The 23556-nt window shown below is 38.5% G+C and overlaps 1 protein-coding gene across 1 annotated transcript in view; it reads right to left on the bottom strand.

Annotated features, from left to right (window-relative positions):
* The window catches only part of Vps15 (vacuolar protein sorting 15), a 213997-nt gene that overhangs the window by 43227 nt on the left and 147214 nt on the right, over nucleotides 1-23556 (bottom strand). The window contains exons 20-23 of the mRNA XM_067151658.2: nucleotides 20933-21030; nucleotides 16153-16342; nucleotides 15856-16071; nucleotides 244-341 (exon numbers count right to left, since the gene is read on the bottom strand). Of these exons, the coding sequence (XP_067007759.1) occupies nucleotides 244-341; nucleotides 15856-16071; nucleotides 16153-16342; nucleotides 20933-21030 (602 nt within the window). The remainder of the gene's footprint in view (nucleotides 1-243; nucleotides 342-15855; nucleotides 16072-16152; nucleotides 16343-20932; nucleotides 21031-23556) is intronic.

The following is a 23556-nucleotide window of genomic DNA, read 5'->3' as shown; positions in this document are numbered from 1 at the left end:
CCGAGCAAGTTGGCTACAAGTCGTGCAGGTCAGGAATTGCATGTTTTGAACCCCAATGTCAGGCTTCTACCATTTTCTCTTCAGGAATATGCTACAACTGTACCTTAATTAAAGCCACAGTCACTACCTGCCCAACTTCAGTTGTTTCCTATTCCCCAGTCATCAACAACCTGTTTGTGCAAAACTGCTAGCAAAAGACCTCTATGATACTGCAACAGTTCTTAAACACAGCCGACAATATACCTGAGTCAAAATAATTGATGTCAACTGCACAGCCATCTTCCTGAAGGTCAAGCTGTCGGTTTTGTAGGAGAACCATTTTATTGCTGTTCACTTCAATCCTGTAACAGAGAGAAAGAAATTACTAAATACAAGGACAAATATTGTTGTAGCTACAAAGGCACACACACGAAATGCTATCAATTGTATACAGTTTTATTTAAAAATTATATGCACATCCCTCATGTACATACTAATAAACTGTAGTCTTGAACAAATCACTGTTATGAATGAGAATAAGAAGACTGCAACACTTGTATGTCAACCAACTACCAACCCAACAAAGTTCACATACTTGACTTCAAACACTCGACAACGACTTCCACTACAAGTCTCATTAAACAACTCAACTCCCAAGACTAACTCTTTATATACGTTGCCGTGCCAGGCTTCTAGAAGAATATGCCACAACATGTTTTCTCGTAATTTCGAGAGTCTCCAACAACCTATTTACAATTAATGGATTTTTCTGTAACTCTCTAGTGCCAAAGATACGTTGTTGTGGACTATTTCCGTGTGTTGCACAACACTGCATTGGATTTATATATCATATATACAGGTAACCATAAATTATATACTATTAATTACATGTTCTTACATTAAATAAACTCATATTAATATATATACACCCGATGTTTCATGACATAACCTCACAAATAATACGATCATGATTTATAACAAATAATGTCCATACATAACTACGTAAATAATAATAATAATAATAATAATAATAATAATAATAATAATAATAATAATAATAATAATAATAATAATAATCACCACCAGGCTTGATATTTCCATTATTTACCCATGGTTTAGAGAATTGTTTCAAAGTTATACTACTCCATTACACCTGCATCAATTTACAGTACAAACTTACAGTAAAACAACCATACTTTACACTTCAAATAATGTACAGGAGATAAAAGTCACTTGGCCTATTTACTGCATTCATATGTGATTAAAATCCTAAGTGAAAAAGTGCTAACAGCCTCCTTGCAGGGCGGATGAGGGTGTAGAGAATAGGGCCTAATCTGATCATTGGGATGGGAAACTTTCCCCAAAGGCAAGTTTCCTTCGGTTTGAATTTGAGTGGTTACTTCCTCATCTACCAAACCTGTATTAGATATGCTGACAAGGTATTTGAATTTAGCTGTCATCTCCAGTTGTTTACCTTCCAAAATAATGCTTCCTGTCACCTCATTCTTTTCTTAACTAACGAAGATGTACTCTTTTGCCAGTGCTGTCCTGTTTCTGAACTTGACGTCTTGAATCACTCCATGTGCACTCATCAGCAAAAATAGCAAAACACTACATATTTCAGACAAAATTTAATGTTAGACAACTTGAAACCTAGTAAAAATCAAATATGGGGGTTGGAACTTAAATAGTGGCAACACTGCTGTGGAGACACTATACAATGGAATCTAATACTGTCGCTGATAGCATACGTTGGTTACATACCTACCTTACCTCAGAGCAAATGGACTCACCCTTCCCACATCACCTGTGTGCGCACAAGCGAGAGAAACACAGTCACTTGTGAGCTAGCGGTCTAACGTAACGTTGTCACTATGTTTTCCAAACAGGAACAACGGAGCTGGATCAAGATTGAATGTGCTAGAGGTCATACAGCACAACAGTGTCATCAAGGTCTTCAAGAGGCTTGCGGGAAGTCTGCATGTCCTTACAGAACAGTGACACATTGGGTAAAAGCCTTCAATGATGGTCGACAAACTGTGGCGGACATTCATCGGGCAGGTTGTCCTAGGAGCGTCAGTGAAGAAGAAGTGCATGCTCTTGCCGCGTTACTGGACAGTGATCAAAACCAGACGATTCGCGAGCTCGCCCAAGAAACCAGATTAGCACATATGACTGTGCTTCACATCCTGAAGGAACGCCTGGGCATGCGAAAAATTGCATCACGATGGGTTCCACGTGATTTGACGGAAATGCACAAATGGTTGTGTTACGATGCTGCTGAGACGCACTTGGAGCGCTATGAGCATGAAGGAGAGACTTTCTTACGCCGTATCATAACCCTGGATGAGACATGGGACAAATCGTACGAGCCAAAACTGAAACGCCAATCAAACAAATGGCATTATTATGGGTCACCACGAAAGTCGAAAGTTCATCAGAGCCCCAGTAGGGTGAAAGTTATGATGATCCTCGTGTATGACTGTGATGGTGTAATCCTAACGCATTACATTCCTTCACGGCAGACCATCAATGCACAGTATTACTGTTCGTTTTTGAAGCACCATCTGCGACCAGTTTTGAGAAAGAAGCGGCAACACTTTCTGCAGAATCCACCCATCATTTTGCACGACAATGTTCGGGCACATACAGCGCAAGCTGTGGCTGATTTGTTCAGTCGATGGGACTGGAAAGTACTGTACCATCCACCATACTCCCTTGACTAGTCCTTGTGACTTCGATTTGATTCCGAAGATGAAGGAACCACTTTGTGGCATTCGCTTCACAACTGTTGCAGAGATTCGACAGGCAGTAGACCGCTCCATTCGCGCCATCAACAGAACAGGCTCTGCTAAAGGTATACTACGACTTCCACATCGCTGGCAACGGGTTATACACAATGCTGGTGACTACACTGAAGGACAGTAAAGGTTGCTAACATATAACACTTTTGTATCTGTTGTAAATAAATAGTTGCCACTATTTAACTTCCAACCTTTGTATTATGACATTACAAAGTATGGCAATGTATTATAAGTTCATTAGCCCATTTGAGAAATTTCAACACAATAATTGGCAAATATTGCTGATTGTGACAATCACAACACCAATATTATCGTTTCCCACCTTTGGATAAGAATAAACACAAACACCTGTCTTAGGGTTTATTGCTGTGAATTCTCGTATCGTGTAATTTTGTGGACATTACAACCTGTCTACAACAGTTAGTCTCCCTTCTAAGTCAGATCATAATGGCTCTTTCACCTGAAAACTCAGCAAGGAGCGTGGCATTAGTGGAGGATGGGTACAGCATCTGCCATGTAGCAGACGTTATATGTATGTCTTGTTGTAACGTGTACAAGACTGTTAAAAGGTACAGAGAGGACAATATTTATACCAGGAGGCTCAGTTCTGGTCATAGAAGAAGCACTACTGAGCACGATGATTGCTTTTTCATAATGCACGTCCTTCATGATCGACACACAACACTGTGAAGGCCAGAAATTGTTTTCAGCAAGTACGGGGCACAAACGTCAGTGGAAGGACAGTAAGAACGACATTGTATGAAGTGGATATAAAGTCCAAGAAGTTTGCCACAGGACCTCTGCTAACACGAGAGCACCATGCCTGTCGGATGCAATTCGCTAATGACCCTCGAAACTGGACTGGGGAGCACCGGAGCTCAGTGCTGTTTACAGATGAATTCAGATTTGGTTCGAGAGCACCGGAGGGAGGGAGTAGGTATGGAGAAGGTCTGGGGAATATTATTCACTCGGTACTTTCTCTGCAAGGACACCGTTCAATAGAGGCTCTGTGATGGTCTGGTACCACTAATGTGCACACGGAGCATGTGTTCATCGAGAATGGAAGATTGACAGACCACCGATACATTGAGGAGATTTTAGTGGATTACGTGGTGCATTTTGCACCTTTCAACAGCAAGAATTTTATCCTGATGTATGTCAATGCTCGCCCACATACTGCCGTTTGTATACGTGAGTACCTGGATGAAGTCGGAATTGAGCGCATGGTGTGGCCTGCTCATAGTCTGGACCTAAACCCGATAGAGCATGTCTGGGATATACTTGGGAGATGTGCTAGAAGTCGTTCTCAACACACTGGCTCAACTTGAAGCTATGCTCCAGGCAGATTGGGAGCTCATGCTACAAGAGAACATGTGAGATTACATCTTGAGTATGCCTGATCGAATCACAACTGTAACTGTGCCTAGAGGTGGTAATACCTGTTACTGAGGCAATGGAAATGTGTTGAAAACATGTGGACAAATGGACTTCATATGATATGGTGCACAGCTTCAGGTTTCACTATTTTCAAATTTGCGTTGGTGGAATGTTGTGATTGTCACTGCCCCACTAGTTACATCGGGCAAACAGGACACAGTTTCTCAATTCATTATCTAGAGCACATTAACGCCAGCAAATATGGTAGATTCTCAGTCATAAGTAGTCACATGTCCGACTATAACCGTTCATTTTCTGACATTGAATAAGATCTTTCCATCCTAAAAATAATGAATAAAGGCACTCTCCTTAACATATATAACAATATTTTTATTAACACCGACGAAAGAATTAAACCCAACAGTAACCAAAATGAAATCTCCGAAACTTATAATGTTCTTTTGGAAGAAATCATAAAAACTTTTTTTTTCAGAATATGAACAATTCTAATTCTCCTGTTGCCCTCTACTTGACTCCCCCTACTACCACTCCCCTCACCTCCGCTCGGGAACACGCTGCTCCTAACTTACAATCAACAGCAAGCTGTAGTCCCACACAGGACCGCACACGAGCTGGCCGCACAAGAGAGAGAAAGATAAACGGGCAGAGAAGAAAATACTTAGACACCGTAAATACAGTGGAACATCAATTCTCCGATTTCGGAGGGACCACAATATAAAACGTACAACACGGGAAAACGGAAAATTCGGGAACAATGGAAACTACCAACAATTTGGCTAAACAACACAAAAATGAAATATGTATGATTATAATTTTACAAACACTCCTAAGCCAAGCCAAACCACAGCCCCAACGGGCCTTCGCCTACCAAGCAACCGCTGCCCAGCTCGAAGGCCTGGAGATTACGAGGTGATGCATGGACAGTGTGACGAATACTCTCGGCCGTTATTCCTGGCTCTCTAGACCGGGGTCGTCATCTCACCATTAGATAGCTCCTGAATTAAAGGTAATTATGTAGGCTCAGTGGACCTAGAATCAGCCCTCATATCCTGGTAAAAATGCCTGACCTGGCCGGGAATCGAACATGGGCCCTCCGGGTGAAGCAGGGCCAGCGTCAAACATTAATTGCCGGTACGCGAGTTAAAAATCTTGATACTTTAATATCAGTTTTACCGGGAAAACTTTGTCAGTTTCCCGCAAAAACTTCTTTTAGTTCAGCAACTTTGATCAGCCAAACTCTTAGAAAAATCTAACACTAAGCCAAACAACACTCATCCCCAAGTAGTTTTTAATTCTCTAATCTAATAAAATGAAGCACATTAGATAAAAAAGTGCCCAACATGATGGTGAAATTCCTTCGTTTTTTTTAATCTTCCATTGTAATTTGGTCACCGGCATACTGTTTGTAGTCAGTTTCTGGAAATCTCGTACCGTGTAAATTAGGCCTACACACAACTGTAGTATTACCTATAGCGTTATTTGTGCATATTTTTAAACTTAGAGACCTTGGCTGCCACATACCTCTCCCCACATTCTTTGCCTTCTGTCTGAGGTCAGTGGCATTGTAGTGAAGGATGTTCATTCTCAGAAAGAGGGATTATTGTCAAGCGGTGCAATAAAGAGTCTCATTGGACTCCGCACCATCAGACCTGTTCATCGGAAGTACCATTAGCAGGGTTGAGGGTACCCAGTGAGTTACTTGTACAATCATGTTAGGAATTCATTCAGTCAATTCCTTATCGCTGAAATGAGTTATGAAGAGTATGAGGCAAGGGTGTTATCTCTTTTACAGGCCGTTGAAGAGGAAGAAGTTTTAGCGAGAGTGAGAATGAAAGAGACGTTGTAGACTCTAACAGAGCGCTAATTAAGAAAAAGTAAATATTAGTGATGATGATTTACCTCTTTCTCAATGGTTCTGAACCATAAGAGGGAAGGATTGTGTTACAAAATGAACAAAAATTCCTCTTCCTAAAAAGTCATGTACTCGAACCCACAACATTATCACTCATTTACTGGGAATAAAATTAAAATTCATAGCAAGAAGCACATCATCTCCTAAAAAACTTGGACCATGTTTTCATGAATGATAATATATTGCAACTCATTTTAAACTGCATGAACATGAAAAATAAAACAGTCAGAGGAAATTATGCTCGCAAACGAATTACTTATTATTTTCAGTAGCGTAATTATTTTGGAAAGACCCCTCCCACCACCAAGGGTTATACACTGGGAATAGCATTATGCAGTAAGCAGGATCTAAGTCTATCAGCTGAATTCAGCAAGATAAGGTATTTAATATAGATTACTCCTGTGCATGACAAGTTTTTACCTTTATAACAATCATATGCTGTGACACTACTTAGTGGCTGGCTTTAGTCTGCCCCGTGCTGTTTGGTCAACCCTGAACAGGATCCGATGTTGTGTCGGTAGGACTAGCGCAGCCTTACATCTGTGGGGATGGGTAGATTCTCCCTGCTGTGACTGTGGTGCTCAAGTGCAGTCTATCAAGCACATAGTTCAAGAGTGCCCCCTACATGCATTTCCTGGCTCTGTGGAGGAATTTTTTGAAGTAACACCAGAAGTGATTACATGATAAAAAATTTGGACATTAAAATATAAAAGTGAAGTTCTGATGCTGTCACCAACTTGTATATTTGTATATTTTGTATTATATTTGTATATTTTGATTGTCATGTACACATCATACGCTAATAATAATAATAATAATTGGATATATATATTTATTTTCGATAAAATATCATGCTAGTGAGTTAATAAACCTAATACATCAATATACGCACATAAAAATTAGCATTTTGTTATTGGAGCAAGTTCAATCATCGTGATCAGAAAGCACCCCACGCCACCCCTCATGTTGCATCAACGAGCGCCACCTATCCAGGGTTAAAGATTATGTGGAACTTGAGAATATGGTTTTGAATGTAAGTATCGATTCTCAAAAGTTCTGGAATGCATTATATTCAATTCTGCTCATCACTAATCTCAATCAAATTGGAAAGAGAAAACATATCACCAAAACTTCAGAAATTATGGTTATTCGTGACCTTGAGCTCAGCTGGAAAGCACGCCTGCTGCACTAGTCAGTACAAGTTGGAAATTATACAAACTTTTAAAATGTAACGTCATGCAATTAAAACGACTGCAGTTTTTATGACATCATAACACAAAAACGTAAAATTCCTGGTCTTATATTAGGACCAAAACAGTAATAGACAATCCCAAGATCTCCTATGCCTTTATGTACATAAGGTGCAACATCTGTTCTGATCTAGATAACATAATCGTATATGATAATTTTACAATACTAGATTTGTCGTTCCATTTGCAAGTAGAGCTGTCAAAATACACTCTGTCTCCTTCCAACTGTTGTGGCCACTCTCTGCTTTATGATTTCTGAGCCATCCTTTCATGAGATATAATTTCTTGAAGAAAGAAAAAAAAATGTTTTATCGGGGATTTAGCGTTGACGGGACTGAAAGTTCTGGACGGTCGATCCGGAAAATTGCATCTTCGAGGAACGGATAATGAGGGACTTTTACAACGTGATTTAATTAGGATACTCGCGGGACCACGTAATTTAAACTAATAATGCAGGAAAAGGTAGTTTCCGGGAACGGATAATTGAGGTTCCACTGTTCCTCATGTACCTTAGAATTTTGAACAAGTCTCTTACCTTTTTTCCCTTCCTTTTTTCTTTCTAGAACTTTTCATATACCAACAATATATGGATCGCACGATTTGTCTGGCTACATAACCAGCATATTGAGAAATTCCACCAAGGAAAACAAGCCCTGTTTAACCAGACACATACGTACTCAAGCTTCCATAAACTTGAGATGACATCAATCTAATTCAAGATTTATTTCCGCTTTTAAAACACTGTGATCATCACATAATTTTTATTTCGAGTATCAAAACTCAATGGAACTTTTTACCATTTAGTAATTTGTTCCTATGGCATGAACTGTTTTTATAATTGTGTTTACATATGACCGACAGAGTCGTCTTGACTCTTAAACATTTTAAGGATAAGTCATTGTTTTTAGTGTTATCAAGAATATCATGTGTTTATTAATATAATATTTTTAGGCTGAAGATGTCTCACAAGGAAGAGACGAAACATGTCCCTTTTTAAATAAAATAGAAAAGAATAACATTGTACAGTACTGTAAAGGTGGAGTCACTCAATTATTAAGATCTTCTCTCTTGTTGAGGCTGACAATATAGATTAATTATGAAATTTATTTCTTGTGGTATCATAATAAATGCGTAAATAATATATCCGATAGCAGTTGTTAACTCGTTAAAAATAAAGGCTGAAGTAAACGATCGCTTAATTTTAATGCTAAATACCGTAGAACCTCGATACTTCGAAATCGGTTAATTCAAAATTCTGCCTAATTCGAAGAAGCTCTCATTCCTGGAAACATGAGATACAGTTTTGCATGTTATTTCAATTGTTTAATTCGAAATACGGATAATTCGTAATTCAAAGTACAATGTCGGCTCCATTACCGAAATTCAGATTTTTAATTTGAAACTGCCTTTACATTTTAAAACAATAGTATGTTACAGAGTAATTTCAACTCAAAATTTATCCGCTCCGCTTCATAATAGAACACACGTTCCGGAACGTGGAGGGTTAGCTTTCCGCACTTACACTCACTTCGGTGGGTCTCCAGTGCGCTTCATGATTGCTAAGTTGAATGAAATCGGAATTCTTTTGTATTCGACCTTTTAAGGAACGCCGTAATATCACGCAACAGGCAGTGTGCGGGAAAACAGAATCCGCGAACACCGGCGATGCCGACAGTTGACGAAAAACCTCATTAATTCGAAGTCGTTGGGACTCAACGTTTCTCTACTGGCGCTTGATATATGTTTTCATGATATATACAGTATGGTTAAGTTATGTTAAGTGATGCTGTTTGAATAAGAAAACTGAAATATTCTCCACAAAATGCATTCGATCTTCAGTATGGTATCATTTTCTCGCCAACATTCGAAGGTGGTGGTGGAGTCGATTAGTAATACCTGTCAACTGCTGTTCCATAAAGAAAATCAGAAATGAAAGAGGAGAACATGTTTTCATAATAAATATGTAAATAACGTGGTCAATAGCAGTTTGTTAACTCATTAGAAATAAAGGCTAAGTAAACGATCGCTTAATTTTAATACTCTACACAGAAATTAAGTAAGTATATAATACACTTCAAGATATGGCAGAGCTCATCACTGGTTTTAAAAGGTTGGTTTATATTTTCTTGAGTTTGGTTAAATTTCGGAGAGGCTACTCCCATGTAAATTTATAGCGAGAATGTTAATTTCTCTACTGGCGCTTGGAATTTGTTTTTATGATACATATAGTACGGTTAAGTTAGGTTAGGTGACTGTGCTTGAATAAGAAAATAAACATTTGCCACACAATGCGATCGATCATCTTCAGTACCGTACCGTGTTCTCGCTATGTACACTTGCGAGCTCTCTCTTGTCGACATTCAAAGGCAATGTCAAGAGTCTGTTAGTAATACCCGCTTGCTGTTCTCAAAAGGAAAATTCAAAATGAAAGAGGATAACACGTTTTTGTAATAAATGTGTAAATAATGTGGCTGATAGCAGTTGTTAACTCCTTAGAAATAAAGGCTGAAGTTAACGATCACTTAAATGTTATATAATGAAATTAAGTAAGAATGTGATACACCTCAAGATACAGCAGTGAACATCACTGATTACAGAAGATAATTTATATTTTCTCGCATTTAGTTAAATTTCGGAAAGGCTGTTCTCATGTAAATTTGTAGTGAGGAGGTTATCATTTCTCTATGTGCACTTGAAGTATGTTTACATGATACATATAGGTTAGCTGATGCTGTTTGAAGAGGAAAACTGGAGCGTTTGGCACAGAGGCCTCTGGAATGATACTATAATTTTCTTCAGAATGAAATCAAACATACACTTTCACGCAGTATCAGATTTTTGAAAAATAACAATCGAATAAGCCACAGTGTGGATATCATCTGCAAAAACGCAAGTTTTGAACAAACTGATTGCCGATTCATACTGATTTTAATGTGTATGGGTTTTTTTTCAACTTTTATGAAAAACCAGATATAACGACAATCAGTTATAGAAAGTAAATTATTTGCCATTATGAATTCTCGCTATAACAAACTTCTACTGTATTTCATTCCAGTCTCCTTTTTCTTATACTGCTCTTGACAGTCTATCCATCTTTCTCTGGGCCTCCTTCTTGCAACTCTCTCTCTATCTTAGCTTCCAACATTGTTTCAGTATTCTTCCCTCCTCCATCCTCATAACATGTCCAAACCATCTCAGTTTGTTCCTCTCCATCTTATCACTCAGTTGTTCTACCCGTATCTCTTTTCTGACCTCAACATTTCTTACTCTGTCTCTCCTTGTCTTCCCTACCATACTCCTCAGGAACTTCATCTCAATGGCCTGAATTTTAGTCTCATCTCTTGCTGTCAATGTCCAAGTCTCTGATGTGTATGTTAATATAGGGGTGTAGTTCATCTTGAACATTATCTCTTTACGTTCCATAGGAACTTCTCTGTTCCGCACCAACTTCCTTACATTCCATGATTTAAAAAATTAAAAAAAATTAAAGATATCACTGAGTGAGGATTAAGAGTAAACAATGTCTAAAATGAGGGAACCAGTTATTTCCATTCTGTCAGTCTATGGTCTTTCCAGTAGCAATGTACGGAAGCATTGGTGACAAAATGTTTGTTAGATTGGATAAATTTCTCCAGATGATATAAACTATGTCTAAGTATTGAGAGCCATTTTTATGACAGGCCAGCAATAAGAACTTAAGTCTTACTGTTTACTTGTAGTGGCATCACTGCTGTTTGATGAGTGGAAGAGGTGTTAAAAGTCGGCAAAATTGAAAAATGAAACTATCATTAAATCTATACATGTTCCTTTAAAATGCACATTATGTGGTCAGGATATCATTCTAATAAGTACTTTTTGAGTAGCTAAACAACATTCTCCAGGCAAAACTGTTTTTCTTTCCCTCTCTCACTCTAGAAATTAGCAGGTTTTCCATGATTAGGGATCATAGCTGAACGTGAGGGATGAACTGTGCAGTTGTAACAGGTTCACACAAGTAATTTTAATGTAAGGAAATCCACCTTTTCAATACAAACAAAACTGTTGCACATAAGTTATACTGTTGCTGTTGTTGTTGTTGTTAGTCTTTTAGTCGCTTTCGACTCTCCGTGACACCATAGATCAAAGTGCGCCATTTCTTCCTGTCATGTACTATTTTCCGAAGTCTTTCTAAATTGAGAGTCGTGGCTTTCTTGATGTCATCAATCCACCTCGACCGTTGTCGCCCTCTTCTCCTGTTGCCATTAGTCTTCCCCAGTATTAAGGTCTTTTCCAGTGAATCATGTTTTCTCATATGACCAAAGTACTTTATGTTTTTGTCTGAGTATTTGACCTTCCAGTGAACAGCCTGGGTTGATTTCCTGTAATATGGACTTATTAGATCTCTTCGCAGTCCACAGAACTCTAAAGAGTTTTCTCGAACATCATAGTTCATATGCGTCTATTCTTCAACGCTCAGTCTTTCTTACTGTCCAGGTCCTGCTTCCGTACATTGCTACTGGAATGACCATAGCCTTCACTATATGAATCTTCATTCTTAAAGTTACGTCTCTACTCTTGAAAATGTTATCAAGGTTGACCATTGCCTTCCTCCCAAGGAGCAAGCGTCTCTTAATTTCATGGCTGAAATCACCGTCAGCAGTTATTTTGGAGCCTAAGTAGATGAAACTAGGAACAACCTCCATTGTTTCACCAATTATATGTCAGGCCAACCTTCGTCCAGCTTTTGCACTTTCTTCTTTCACCTTCATTAGTAGATACTCAAGTTCTTCTTCACTTTCTGCCATCAGGGTGGTGTCATCAGCATATCTAAGGTTATTTATATATCTCCAACCAATTTTAGCTCCAGTTTCTGTTTCATCTCATTTGGCATTCCTCATCACATACTCTGCATATAAGTTGAATAAATAAGGTGACAATATGCAGCCTTGACATACACCTTTCTCAATCCTGACCCATTCAGTTGTTCCATATAGGGTTCCCACCATAGCTTCCTGATTAGAGTAGAGATTTCTCATAAGGCAAATAAGATGATCTGGTACTCCCATAGTCTTGAGTACTTGCCATAACTTATTGTGGTCAACACAGTCAAAGGCTTGAGCATAGTTAATAAAGCATAAGTATAGGTCTTTCTGGAATTCTCTTGCTTTCTCCATAATCCAGCGAATATTAGCAATTTGATCTCTGGTTCCTCTGCCTTTGCGAAAACCGGCTTGTTCTTCAGGTAATTCTCGATCTACATACTGCCGAAGCCTATTTTGCAGGATCTTGAGCATAACCTTACGAGCATGTGATATAAGTGCGATTGTTCAGTAGTTTGAACACTCTTTAGAACTGTCCTTCTTTGGAATTGGGATGAACACTGAGTTTTTCCAATCTTTTGACCATTGCTGTGTTTTCCATATTTGCTGACATATTGAATATAGCACTTTCGCAGCATCCTCTCCTAGCATTTTGAACAGTTCTGCTGGGATTTCATCATAATCAGTTGCTTATTGTTTGCAATACTTTCTAGGGCCCACTTGACCTCACTTTCTAGGATATCTGGTTCTGGCTCTGACAATAGAGTAACTTCATCATCAGGAGTATTCCGATTTTTTCTATACAAATTTTTATCTTTTATCATTCCAATCTTTGCCTGGAATTTCTCTCTGATGTCTCCAATTCTTATGTAAAGATCTCTTGTCTTACCCAGTCTGTTATTTTTCTCAACTTCCTTGCACTGTTCATTCAAAAAGGCATTCTTATCTCGTGGCCTTCTTCTCGTCTTTTTCTTCAGAATATGCTTTTCCACTGCCTCCTTAACAACACAGCATACTTCTGACCATAGCTCTTCTGGGACTCTATCTCTTAAATCTAATCAAATCCGATTCTAACCTCTACTGTATATTCAAGAGGTATGCTATTTACGTCATATCTGCTTGATGGTTTGGCTTTGTCAATCCTTTTTAATTTGAGCCAGAATTTGGAAATTAAGAGCTCATGATCTGATCCACAATCAGCCACAGGCCTTGTTTTGGATGACTGTACAGTGCTCTTCCACCTCTGACTACAAAGTATGTAGTCAATCTGATTCGCCATTTACCATCTGGCGAGGTCCAGGTGTATAGGCGTCGTTTGGGCAATTGAAACAGTGTGTTGGTAATGACCAGTGAGTTGTCTTGACAGAATTCTAGGAGTCTCTGTCCAGCTTCATTTGTTGTGCCAAGGCCAAATTTTTCCGTTACTCCATCTACAGTTTGATTTCCTACTTTGGCATTCCAGTCGCCAATAATGAAGACGACATCCTTCTTCGGTGTTAACTGTAGCAATTCTCGTAAGTCTTCATAGAACTGGTCAATATCTTCCTCTTCAGCTTCCGTGGTTGGAGTGTAAATTTGTATGACTGTGATGTTAAAAGGTTGGCCTTGAAAACGTACCGACATCATTCTATCAGTTTTAAAATTGCACCCTGTTGCTAACTATGAGGGCAACTCCATTTTTCCTTTGGTTTTCATGTCCAGAATAGTAGACCATTTACTCATCTGTAGCAAATTCACCAATACCAATCCATCTCACATCACTTATTCTCATTATATCGATGCCCAGTCTCTTAATTTCTCGTTTGACTATATCAAGCTTTCCTTGATACATGGATCTTACATTCCAAGTTCCTAAACAGTACCGTCTTTTGCAGCACCGCACATTTCTTGAGGCTTCCCTCAACCTAGTTCCCCCCGGAGATCCGACTGGGGAACTTGAAACTCCGGAATATTTTGATTTGATCAAAGCCATGGGGTTTTCTTGGGAAAATTACAGTGGTGGTTTCCTGTTGCCTTCCACTGTCCTCCACTCCTTTTGACTCACTGACCCAGTTTCCCACTGGGGTTGAACCTTCCACTGGGTTGCTCAGCTTAACAGGGGCACCATGGGTAGGTAGGATTTGGAGAATTGAGGTATGAGAGGCTAAGTGAACTCTCTTGGTGAGTTCATATATTATATTCACATCACACCCCCGTTTTCAGCCAGAGTCTCAAGATGTTCGTAAAGACTCCCCCAGGTTGTTTCCTGGGCCCTAAGTTATACTACAACATTTTTATTACTATGAAGGTACCGGTTTCGACATGTTTTCAATGTCATCATCAGCCGTTCAAAAAACCAAGTTAGAGAATAAATTCATGTATAGCAGCAATACACACACACTAGGTAAAATTTGTATAACGACACACATTTAAAATAGTTTATATAAAATATATGAGGATTGCTACGCACTGGTGGTGTAATAGTCTTATGTTGTCTTGGTACATAAGTTGAGGCACTTTCTGTAAAGTTGGGCGTTGGTATGATAAAGCTTAATGAACACGTTAAAGTCTTTTTTTTTTTTTTTTTTTTTTTTTGCGTTGCACTGACACAGATATGTCTTACGGCGACGATGGGATAGGAAAGGCCTAGGAATTGGAAGGAAGTGGCTGAGACCTTAATTAAGGTACAGCCCCGGCATTTTCCTGGTGTGAAAATGGGAAACCACAGAAAACCATCTTCAGGGCTGCCGACAGTGGGGCTCGAACCCACTATCTCCCGATTACTGGATACTGGCCGCACTTAAGCGACTGCAGCTATCGAGCTCGGTACGTTAAAATCTTGATAAGTGTCCTATTCATAGTGAAATGCGGCCCTGAAGAATAATCTGAGCGCTGTTGATGGCATAGTCTTCTTATCTTAAAATTGTACTATGCACGTCGAAAGGTGGTTTTCAGTGCACATGTAGGTCCTGGGATGATATGTAGGACCGAGGTTCCTCATTTCAAGCGGGGCGTGGAGAGGAGTTGACAACTGGAGCTGGTTTGTGGAGGTAAAGTGGAGGTAGATAGGAGAGTAGAGGAAGGTAAGGGAGGGGCTTGGAGAGGAACCGCCTATGGGGGAGGTGTTGGGGGCGGGTCTGGAGGGCAATGCAGTGGGGATGTATGGCAAGGGAGGGTGTTATGTAATGTGTGGAAGATCGAACCCTTTCTTGAAAACTTAATACCTTTAAGAGCTGTAATAAGAAAGCCATAAAGAACCTTGGGTTTCTCAGAAATTTCATTTAGGTTTAAATTAGGGATGAAAAACTGATCGATGTGTACCCTTCGGTGACATCTAAGAATGAAATGAAATGAATACAAGTACAAATACAATGCATTATACAAATTTTACCTACTGTGTGTTTATAGGTGCTATATGTGAATTTATTCTCTAGCTTGGTTTTACGAAAGGCTGATGATGACACTGAAAACATGTCGAAACCGGTACCTTCATAATAATAAAAATATTGTAGTACAACTTATGTGCAACGGTTTTGTATGTATTGAAAAGGTGGATTTCCTTACATTAAAATTACTTGTGTGATTCTCAGTTCAATATAGAACAACCATGAAGTTTTTAACTTTAGTTGTAACAGGTTGTCAAGTGGAGTTAATCTGAGAGAGAGAATGCAAATGTTTTTCACATTCTAAGTCCACATTTTTTTCACTTGATAATCTAAGAAATGTTGAAGTACCTTAACACGAAAACAGATCCATTCTGAGATGCAGATGCCAGAGATTGATTGCTTTCACAAACTGTTAGGCCACTGAGAGGTCCAGCTTGGCGATTATACACCTGTCGTGAACGGTTGGCAATATTCCGGTCCTCCATCTTACCACAATCCCATATTCTGATGCAACCATCTGATGAAGAACTGGCAAACAAGGAACTCTCGGGAATGGACACCATTCTGAAACAAAGTTTACATTTTCTGACCTCACTGGAGAAGTTTCAATCACGAATTTGAAATCACAAAGGAGAATAAACTTACTTGTTGACAGCTCCCTTGTGTTCGTGGAGGTGAGCCACCAGAGATCCACGCAGTCTCCAGCTCGGTGGAGGCAGAGGGGTCGCCCACAAGGTGTTATCTGCCCACTCTCGGCTCTTCAGAGTGATGCTGTATTGTTCCTGCTTCCGAGTGATAAGCTGACGTAATTCAAGCCGGCAAGGTGCACAACGATCTGCATGAAGATACAAGGAAGGATTCAGTTCTCTGAGAAATGTTAAATTTCCTTCTATACACAGATGAGCATCAATAATTAAAACAACAACAACAACTACAACAACAACTACTACTACAACTACTAGTACTACTACTACTACTACTACTACTACTACTACTACTACTACTACTACTAAATGGCAACATCATACAAGTTAATCACTTCCAAGTACTTGGGCAAAATTACTGGAAGTACTGGCAACAAAAGAGTAGCTAACAAAACCTGCATAGAAAAATTAAGTAATATATACGTAATATATAAGGTTGGAAAGAATGGGCGATTGACCAACAGAATAACGGAACAATTTAGGTTTGTAGTCTTGGTGGTAGGTGTCAGGGTTATGGGCTGTTATCAGTGAGTTCGAGCTGTGATTTGGTATAAGATTCGCATTACATGTGTGATATGTTTGCAGTTTATTAATGGTTTTTGTGGAATATTTTGGCGTGCTACAGCTGTACGAATTATAGAACCCTTATACGTGCACCATGTTATCTTTTTTCCTTCATTAATTACAACTTTAATAATGTTACATCTTATTCCGTCTGTAAGTTAGTTTTGATCCCCTTTGTAATTTTGTATTTAATGATGATGATGATGATGATGATGCTTGTTGTTTAAAGGGGCCTAACATCTAGGTCATCACCCCTATTTATTTGTAGTTTATACATACAATTTATATTGACTGAGCAGAGTAGTCTAACCTGAGAATGGTTTTCCGTAGTTTTCCATTCTCCTGAACTAAGACAAATTTTGGGACATATCTTTTTATAGGCCATGGGCACCACCCCATCACCATCTCTGCACCTTAAATCACGCCTTCAAATCTCCTTGGCCTGAGAAAGTACGTAACCTATTCTATCAGGGCACAGAATGAAAATGATTAATAGTAATAAAAATTTTAAGGTTGTTACTTCGTCTGCTTCTTTATCAAAACACCAAGACTACCTTTAGTTTTTTTATGGCAGTGACGAATAGTGTGGTATTGCTGTCAATACTGTGATAATTCTTGTAGGGCCAAGTCATGTTATATACACAATATGGGAATGTGAGTAAAGTATTAAAAATGGTACACACTGCTTTGTTCCAAGATGTTCTTCAAACACTGCAAAGAAAGAAAAAATGTGACATCCCATATGTTTCTTACTGATCCAACCTTACTAGAGAAGTGGAAAATTGCCATTTTGAGACAAGGCAAAAAACTAGGATTTTTATGGTTACCAAGACGGTCGAAAGTGTATAGCAAGCATTTCCTTGAATTTGATTTTTAGTGTTAGCCTCACAAAGAAGAGGCTTCTTCCAAATAAAATATCATCCATATTTAGTGGTTAACAAATATGTGCCAAACACAGAAGTGATCATACCCCAGATTAGATTCATTTAAACCAGAAAGAATTCAATCAATGGCAGCTTCACCTACCAAGAAACACCTCAACCTCCTATGACAAAAACAGCAATTCTACTATCCACCCCAACTCCAAAAGCATCCCAAAGAGCTCAGTACAATAGAAACAAAAGGAAATCTATCTTGCTGACGAAGTCAGTTGATAGATTATAAGGAAGTAATTCATAAGCTTCGACAGAACTGAAAGAATTAAAATCTGAGAAGGTGAAAACAACAAAATACAGAAGAAAGTAGATCAGCTAGACCCATACGGAAAGAAAAACTTCAAATTTGGTGAGACTAATTTGAAAATAAAAATGTTTTGTGGTATAGAAAAGCACCTACTGGTTTCATTTTAATTAGATGGTCGCTTAAAACTTCCACACAGGAATACATTAAAAATTACCTTGGCTACATTAATGCAGAGACTGGAACATCTTGAAAATTTAAATGATTCTTCAATATATAGACCGACAGTTACAGAATAAGTATTATGTAATTTAAACCGATTTATATTTTGTAAATTTTTCCCTTCCTTATAACATTTTTATGAGTTTATCAGGTGAATATGAACATACTTGTGTTCTTTTTCATTTAAGAGCAATATGAAGGTCAACCCATAAAAATGACATCCACCGGTGTATTTTGAAACTCTCCATGACCCCATATGCTGGCCAGTATTTCCAGGCCTTGTATATCATGTAGACAACAGTAAAGGCTACACAATCAACTGGAATATCTACAATAAAAATATCACTTTCCACAAACAAAGAAACATTAATAATAAAATACCTGTTAAGAATGGATGCAACATGAGGAAACAGTGTCATAAAAATGGAAGTATTCTTCTTCTCCCCCCCTCCCCCGTTTACAGCCTTCTGGGTCAAATCAAGGACCTCCACAGTTGTTTGTCTCTCCACCACTCCCTTCCTTCCTCCAATATTTCTTCTACTTTTATTCCTCTCTTGTGTATATTCTCCTTCACTGTATCCACCCACCTCATTCTGGGCCTTCCCCGTTGTCTTTCTCCTCTTCCTCCTAATATTTTCTCCATAAATACTTGCTTTGGAACTCTATCCTCTTCCATTCTCATCAGGCGTCAGTACCATTTCATCTTACTGGTCTCTATCTTGTCTTGCAGTTTAGGGAATCCAATTCTCTCTCTGATTTCTACGTTTCTGATTTTATCCCATTGTGTCTTCCCAATTATTCCTCTATGAAATTTCATCTCGGTTGCTTGGATTCGACCCACTTAAATGTAATTTAAAAGCTCTTCAGTCTGTTTAATAGTGTGTATTTTTATCCCTTGTTTAGTACTGTGTTTTTTTTTACAGGCATGTTGTAGTATTATATTTATACTTGAACTGTGTGTTGGACAGACTGAAGAGCTTTCAAGTTACATTTACTGCCTCAGCCAGGCAGTCCCTAGTTTGATGTACTACCTGGCGCCAAATCGTAGAGTGCCTAGGTAACTTAAGATTAAGTGTAGAAGTCCGTTATAGCGAGAATTCATAATAGTGAAAAATTTACCTGCTACAGCGGATTGTCATTATACCCGATTTTTGTACAGAAGTTGGAAAAAAACCCATACACATTGAAATTGGTATGAAACGGCAATCAGTTTTTTTAAAACTTGCATTTCCGTGGATGATATCCACGCTACGGCTTATATGTTTGTTATTTTTTGTGAAAGTGTGTGTTTAATTTCATTTTGAAAAAATTATAATACCGTATTTTTCTAAATACAAGACGAACCCCACTTTTTCCTTCAACATTTTAAAATCAGGCTCAAAAAGTGCTCTGTAAAATCATACGAATGCCTTTGTTGTACAGTGTGCATTTTAGACGCCGAACACTGGCTTTTGTTATGCCGTATTTTTTTGCGGCTGCATAATTATTCTTTATTTCTGCAGGTTTAATGACCATTAAATTTTAATTCTCATCATAATACCAAAGAAAACCCGCTGAAAATTTGCCAGCAATACCTATTCCATGTGTCTCTATAATATGACAATCCATCAGGAAAATATTCTTGCCTTTATTTTTAGTGAGTTAAGAACTGCTATCGGTCAGGTTATTTATGCATTTATTACAGAAACATGTTAACCTTTTTCATTTCAAATTTTCTTTAGAGAACAGCACTCGATGGGTATTACTAATGGACTCCAACACCGCCTTCAAATGTTGATGAGAGAGCTCGCAAATGCACATAGTGAGAAAACTATACCGTACCAAAGATGATCGATCGCATTTTGTAGCAAATGTTTCAGTTCTTTTATTCAAACAGCATCACCTATCCTAACTTAACCATACTATACATATGATGGAAACATGCTTCAAGCACCAGTAGAGAAATTATAACCTTCTCGCTATAAATTTAAATGATAAAAGCCTTTCCGTAAATTTACCACATGTGAGAAAATACAAATTAACCTCTGAAATCAATTATGCACTCAGCCATATCTCAAGGTGTGTCCTGTTCTTAATTGCAGTATATAGCATTAAAATTAAGCGATCATTTAGTCAGCCTTTATTTTTAACGACTTAACAACTGTTATCAGACACGTTATTTACGTATTTATTATGAAAATATGTTCTCTTTCATTTTGAATTTTCTTTACGGAACTCAATTGACAGGTATTTATTATTAATCTACTCTGACATCGCCTTCGAATGTTGATGAGAGAGCTCGCTAGTGGAAATAGCAATGAAACGATATCGAAGGTAATCGATCGCATGTAACATAATCACTGGGGTGCATAAATATAGGTAACTGAAAAAAATCGCGAGCGCTTAACCGCTCGTAATAACGGATGCGTCAGTGATAGGGCTCTAGCTGTAACTGAAGGATAATACACAGCTTAATATAGGAATTTTGAAGGCATAACAAAAAATTGTTGTTATAATGGGGTTCTTGTTATATGCCGTACTCACTATAGCGGACTTCTCTTGTAATTCAAATATTATTTCAGTGGCTTTCATTTGATGAAATATGCTTGTAACCAAGGATCTGGCTGAACAGGAATCAAGATTTTCCTTCCATGCCATCAAAGTAGATAAAGAGATACTAAAAGGTAAATATAAAACAGAACTGGCTTCTTTCTACAGGTTGGGTAACATTTAAATCTGTTCTAGCTTTTCAATGATCGGAACAAACTCTCACTTACACTGAATATAAGACCGCTCGTGAAGACTGTGATCGGTGTCCATACTGCACTGAGGCGACATGTGCATATCACCTAACAAACTACCCCCTGGAGGTGACCTGCATATAAAGAAAAGTATAAATAAGTAATATCTACACTAACTCACTTATCTCTCATGGCAAATTACAAGAAATAATCATTAAAAAATGTAAAAAATTAACAACAATATTAACCGAAATTCTACTTAACATGTCAAGAAGTATCTGAGCATCAAGGAGCAATAATTTCTATGGTTACTGATAAATATTTCAAATTTCATTCACAAAATAATATAAACTTAATTTCATTTTGAAACTGATGCCAGTAGGTAAGAAATTCAACAGAATTGAATGTCAAATTGGATGAAACTCTTTACATCAGTGTGTTTTCAGACCTACTTTGCTTTAGGGAGCGAAAGCAGGCTGGACTCAGAATATCTTATTCATAAGTTAGAGGTAACAGACATGAAAGTGGCGACAATGATTGCTGGTACAAACAGGTGGGAACAATAGCAGGAGGGTACTCCGAATGAGGAGATAAGGCGACGTTCGGAATGAACTCGATGGATGAAGCTGTATGCATAAACCGGCTTCAGTCGTGGGGTCATGTGAGGCGAATGGAGGAGGATAAGTTACCTAGGAGAATAATGGGCTCTGTTGTGGAGGGTAAGAGAAGTAGAGGGAGATCAAGACGACGATGGTTAGACTCAGTTTCTAACGATTTGAAGATAAGAGGTATAGAACTAAATTATGCCACAGCACTAGCTGCAAATAGAGGATTGTGGCGACGTTTAGTGAATTCTCAGAGGTTTGCAGACTGAACGTTGAAAGGCATAATAGTCTATAATGATAACCTACAGTGAAATCTCGTTAGTACGTTCCTCATTAACACATTCTCCCGCTTAGCACGTCGTAAATTTGAAGTCCCAACGCCCAGCGTATTAAATCTGTATAAAAATACCTCACTTAACATGTCACGACTTTTCGCCTTTACTGCTTAGTATGATCGTATATTCCCCAGACCTGAAAATGTTCTTTGTCATCCCTTGTGTACGGAATGTGATTTCCAACAGAGATAAGAGTCCTCGCCATGGGTCGGTCGGAGAAAGTCGCATGATAAGAGGAAATGATCTTGAATTCTCGAACACCGAGTATATTGCGCTTTCGAGAGGCAAACTGTTAGCTTAGGTAAAGTTGAGTTTTGCGTCATTGATTGGCAGCAAAGACTTTAAACTAGAACAGAACAGGACAATGCTAAGTTAAAGCACAGTAGTAATAGATTCCACTGCGGCTAGGAGCGCTGAATTCAGTTTTTATGATAATTTTTTTTTTCCAAAGCTGTCCTGTTGACATACATGGCTTATGGCTGAGAATCATCCGAAATTATGTGCCCCAGACGTTACCGCCACAAAATGTGTAACGGAAGTGTAACTCTAGCAACCGTGCAACTGTGTAGCCGTTGGTCGAAGGTCATGACCGAAAGACATATCTTTGACCATTTGATTTTCTCATAGGAAAAGGTGCTTTATATTTTGTTCTATGTTCTTTGTTCTATGGAAAGGTCTTGTCAGTGAGATTGTTGAATAACCCAGTGCGCTTGATTGTGCTTGTAGCCTATTTCGCATTCAGATCAGAAGTTAGAAATTTAATGTGTTGAGCGGTAAAAAGAAGTGAAGTGATTATTTGCAGCGTGACAGCCTACTTAATGACTAATAGGATAATTGTGAGAAGTTCAGTAGCACAGTACATACGGTATCTGTCTTGTGATAACCTAGCTATGGATAAGAAAAGACCGAGCTCGATAGCTGCAGTCGCTTAAGTGCGGCCATTATAAAGTATTCGGGAGATAGTATGTTCGAACCCCACTGTCAGCAGCCCTGAAAATGGTTTTCCGTGGTTTCCCATTTTCACACCAGGCAAATGCTGGGGCTGTACCTTAATCAAGGCCATGGCCACTTCCTTCCCACTCCTAGCCCTTCCCTGTCCCATCGTCGCCATAAGACCTATCTGTGTCGGTGCGACGTAAAGCAACTGTAAAGCAAAGATAAGAAAAGGGTCATGAAACCACTCACTAATAAAGAAAAAATTAAAATCCTTCAAAAAGTAGAAAGGAATCCACATCTTAAGCACGTAGAATTGGCACGAACGTTAAAACTAGCACCTTCTATATTGAACACTATTGTGATAAACCGAGACAAAATTGAAAATGCGTATAAGCAAAATAGAAACTGAAAAAGAAAATGAGTGCGCGAAGGAAATTTTCTGAAGTTGGAAAGAATGATTTTGAAGTGGTTCAACCAAGCACATGCTGTGAATATCCCAGTAGATGGAAATACACTTTGCGAAAAAGAAATTTACATTGCCAACAAAATCAGACTGACAAACTTCGCTGTTTCCAACGGATGGATTGAGCGTTTTAAAAATAGACATGGTCTACTTTACAAATATGTGAGAGGAGAAGCAGCCAGTATTGATGGCGAGACTGTGGGAACATGGACTACAGTTACACTTCCGTCACTGCTGAAAGACTGATTCCAATGACGTCTTCAATGCTGACGAAATGGGACTCTTTTATAGCCTACTTCCCAACAGGACTCTCGCATACAG

This window comes from Anabrus simplex, chromosome 7 (assembly GCF_040414725.1).
Source record: "Anabrus simplex isolate iqAnaSimp1 chromosome 7, ASM4041472v1, whole genome shotgun sequence".
In the NCBI taxonomy this organism is placed as follows: Eukaryota; Metazoa; Arthropoda; class Insecta; order Orthoptera; family Tettigoniidae; genus Anabrus; species Anabrus simplex.
The sequence above is the reverse complement of the archived record's forward strand: the minus strand, read 5'-3'. Positions and strand labels throughout refer to the sequence as shown.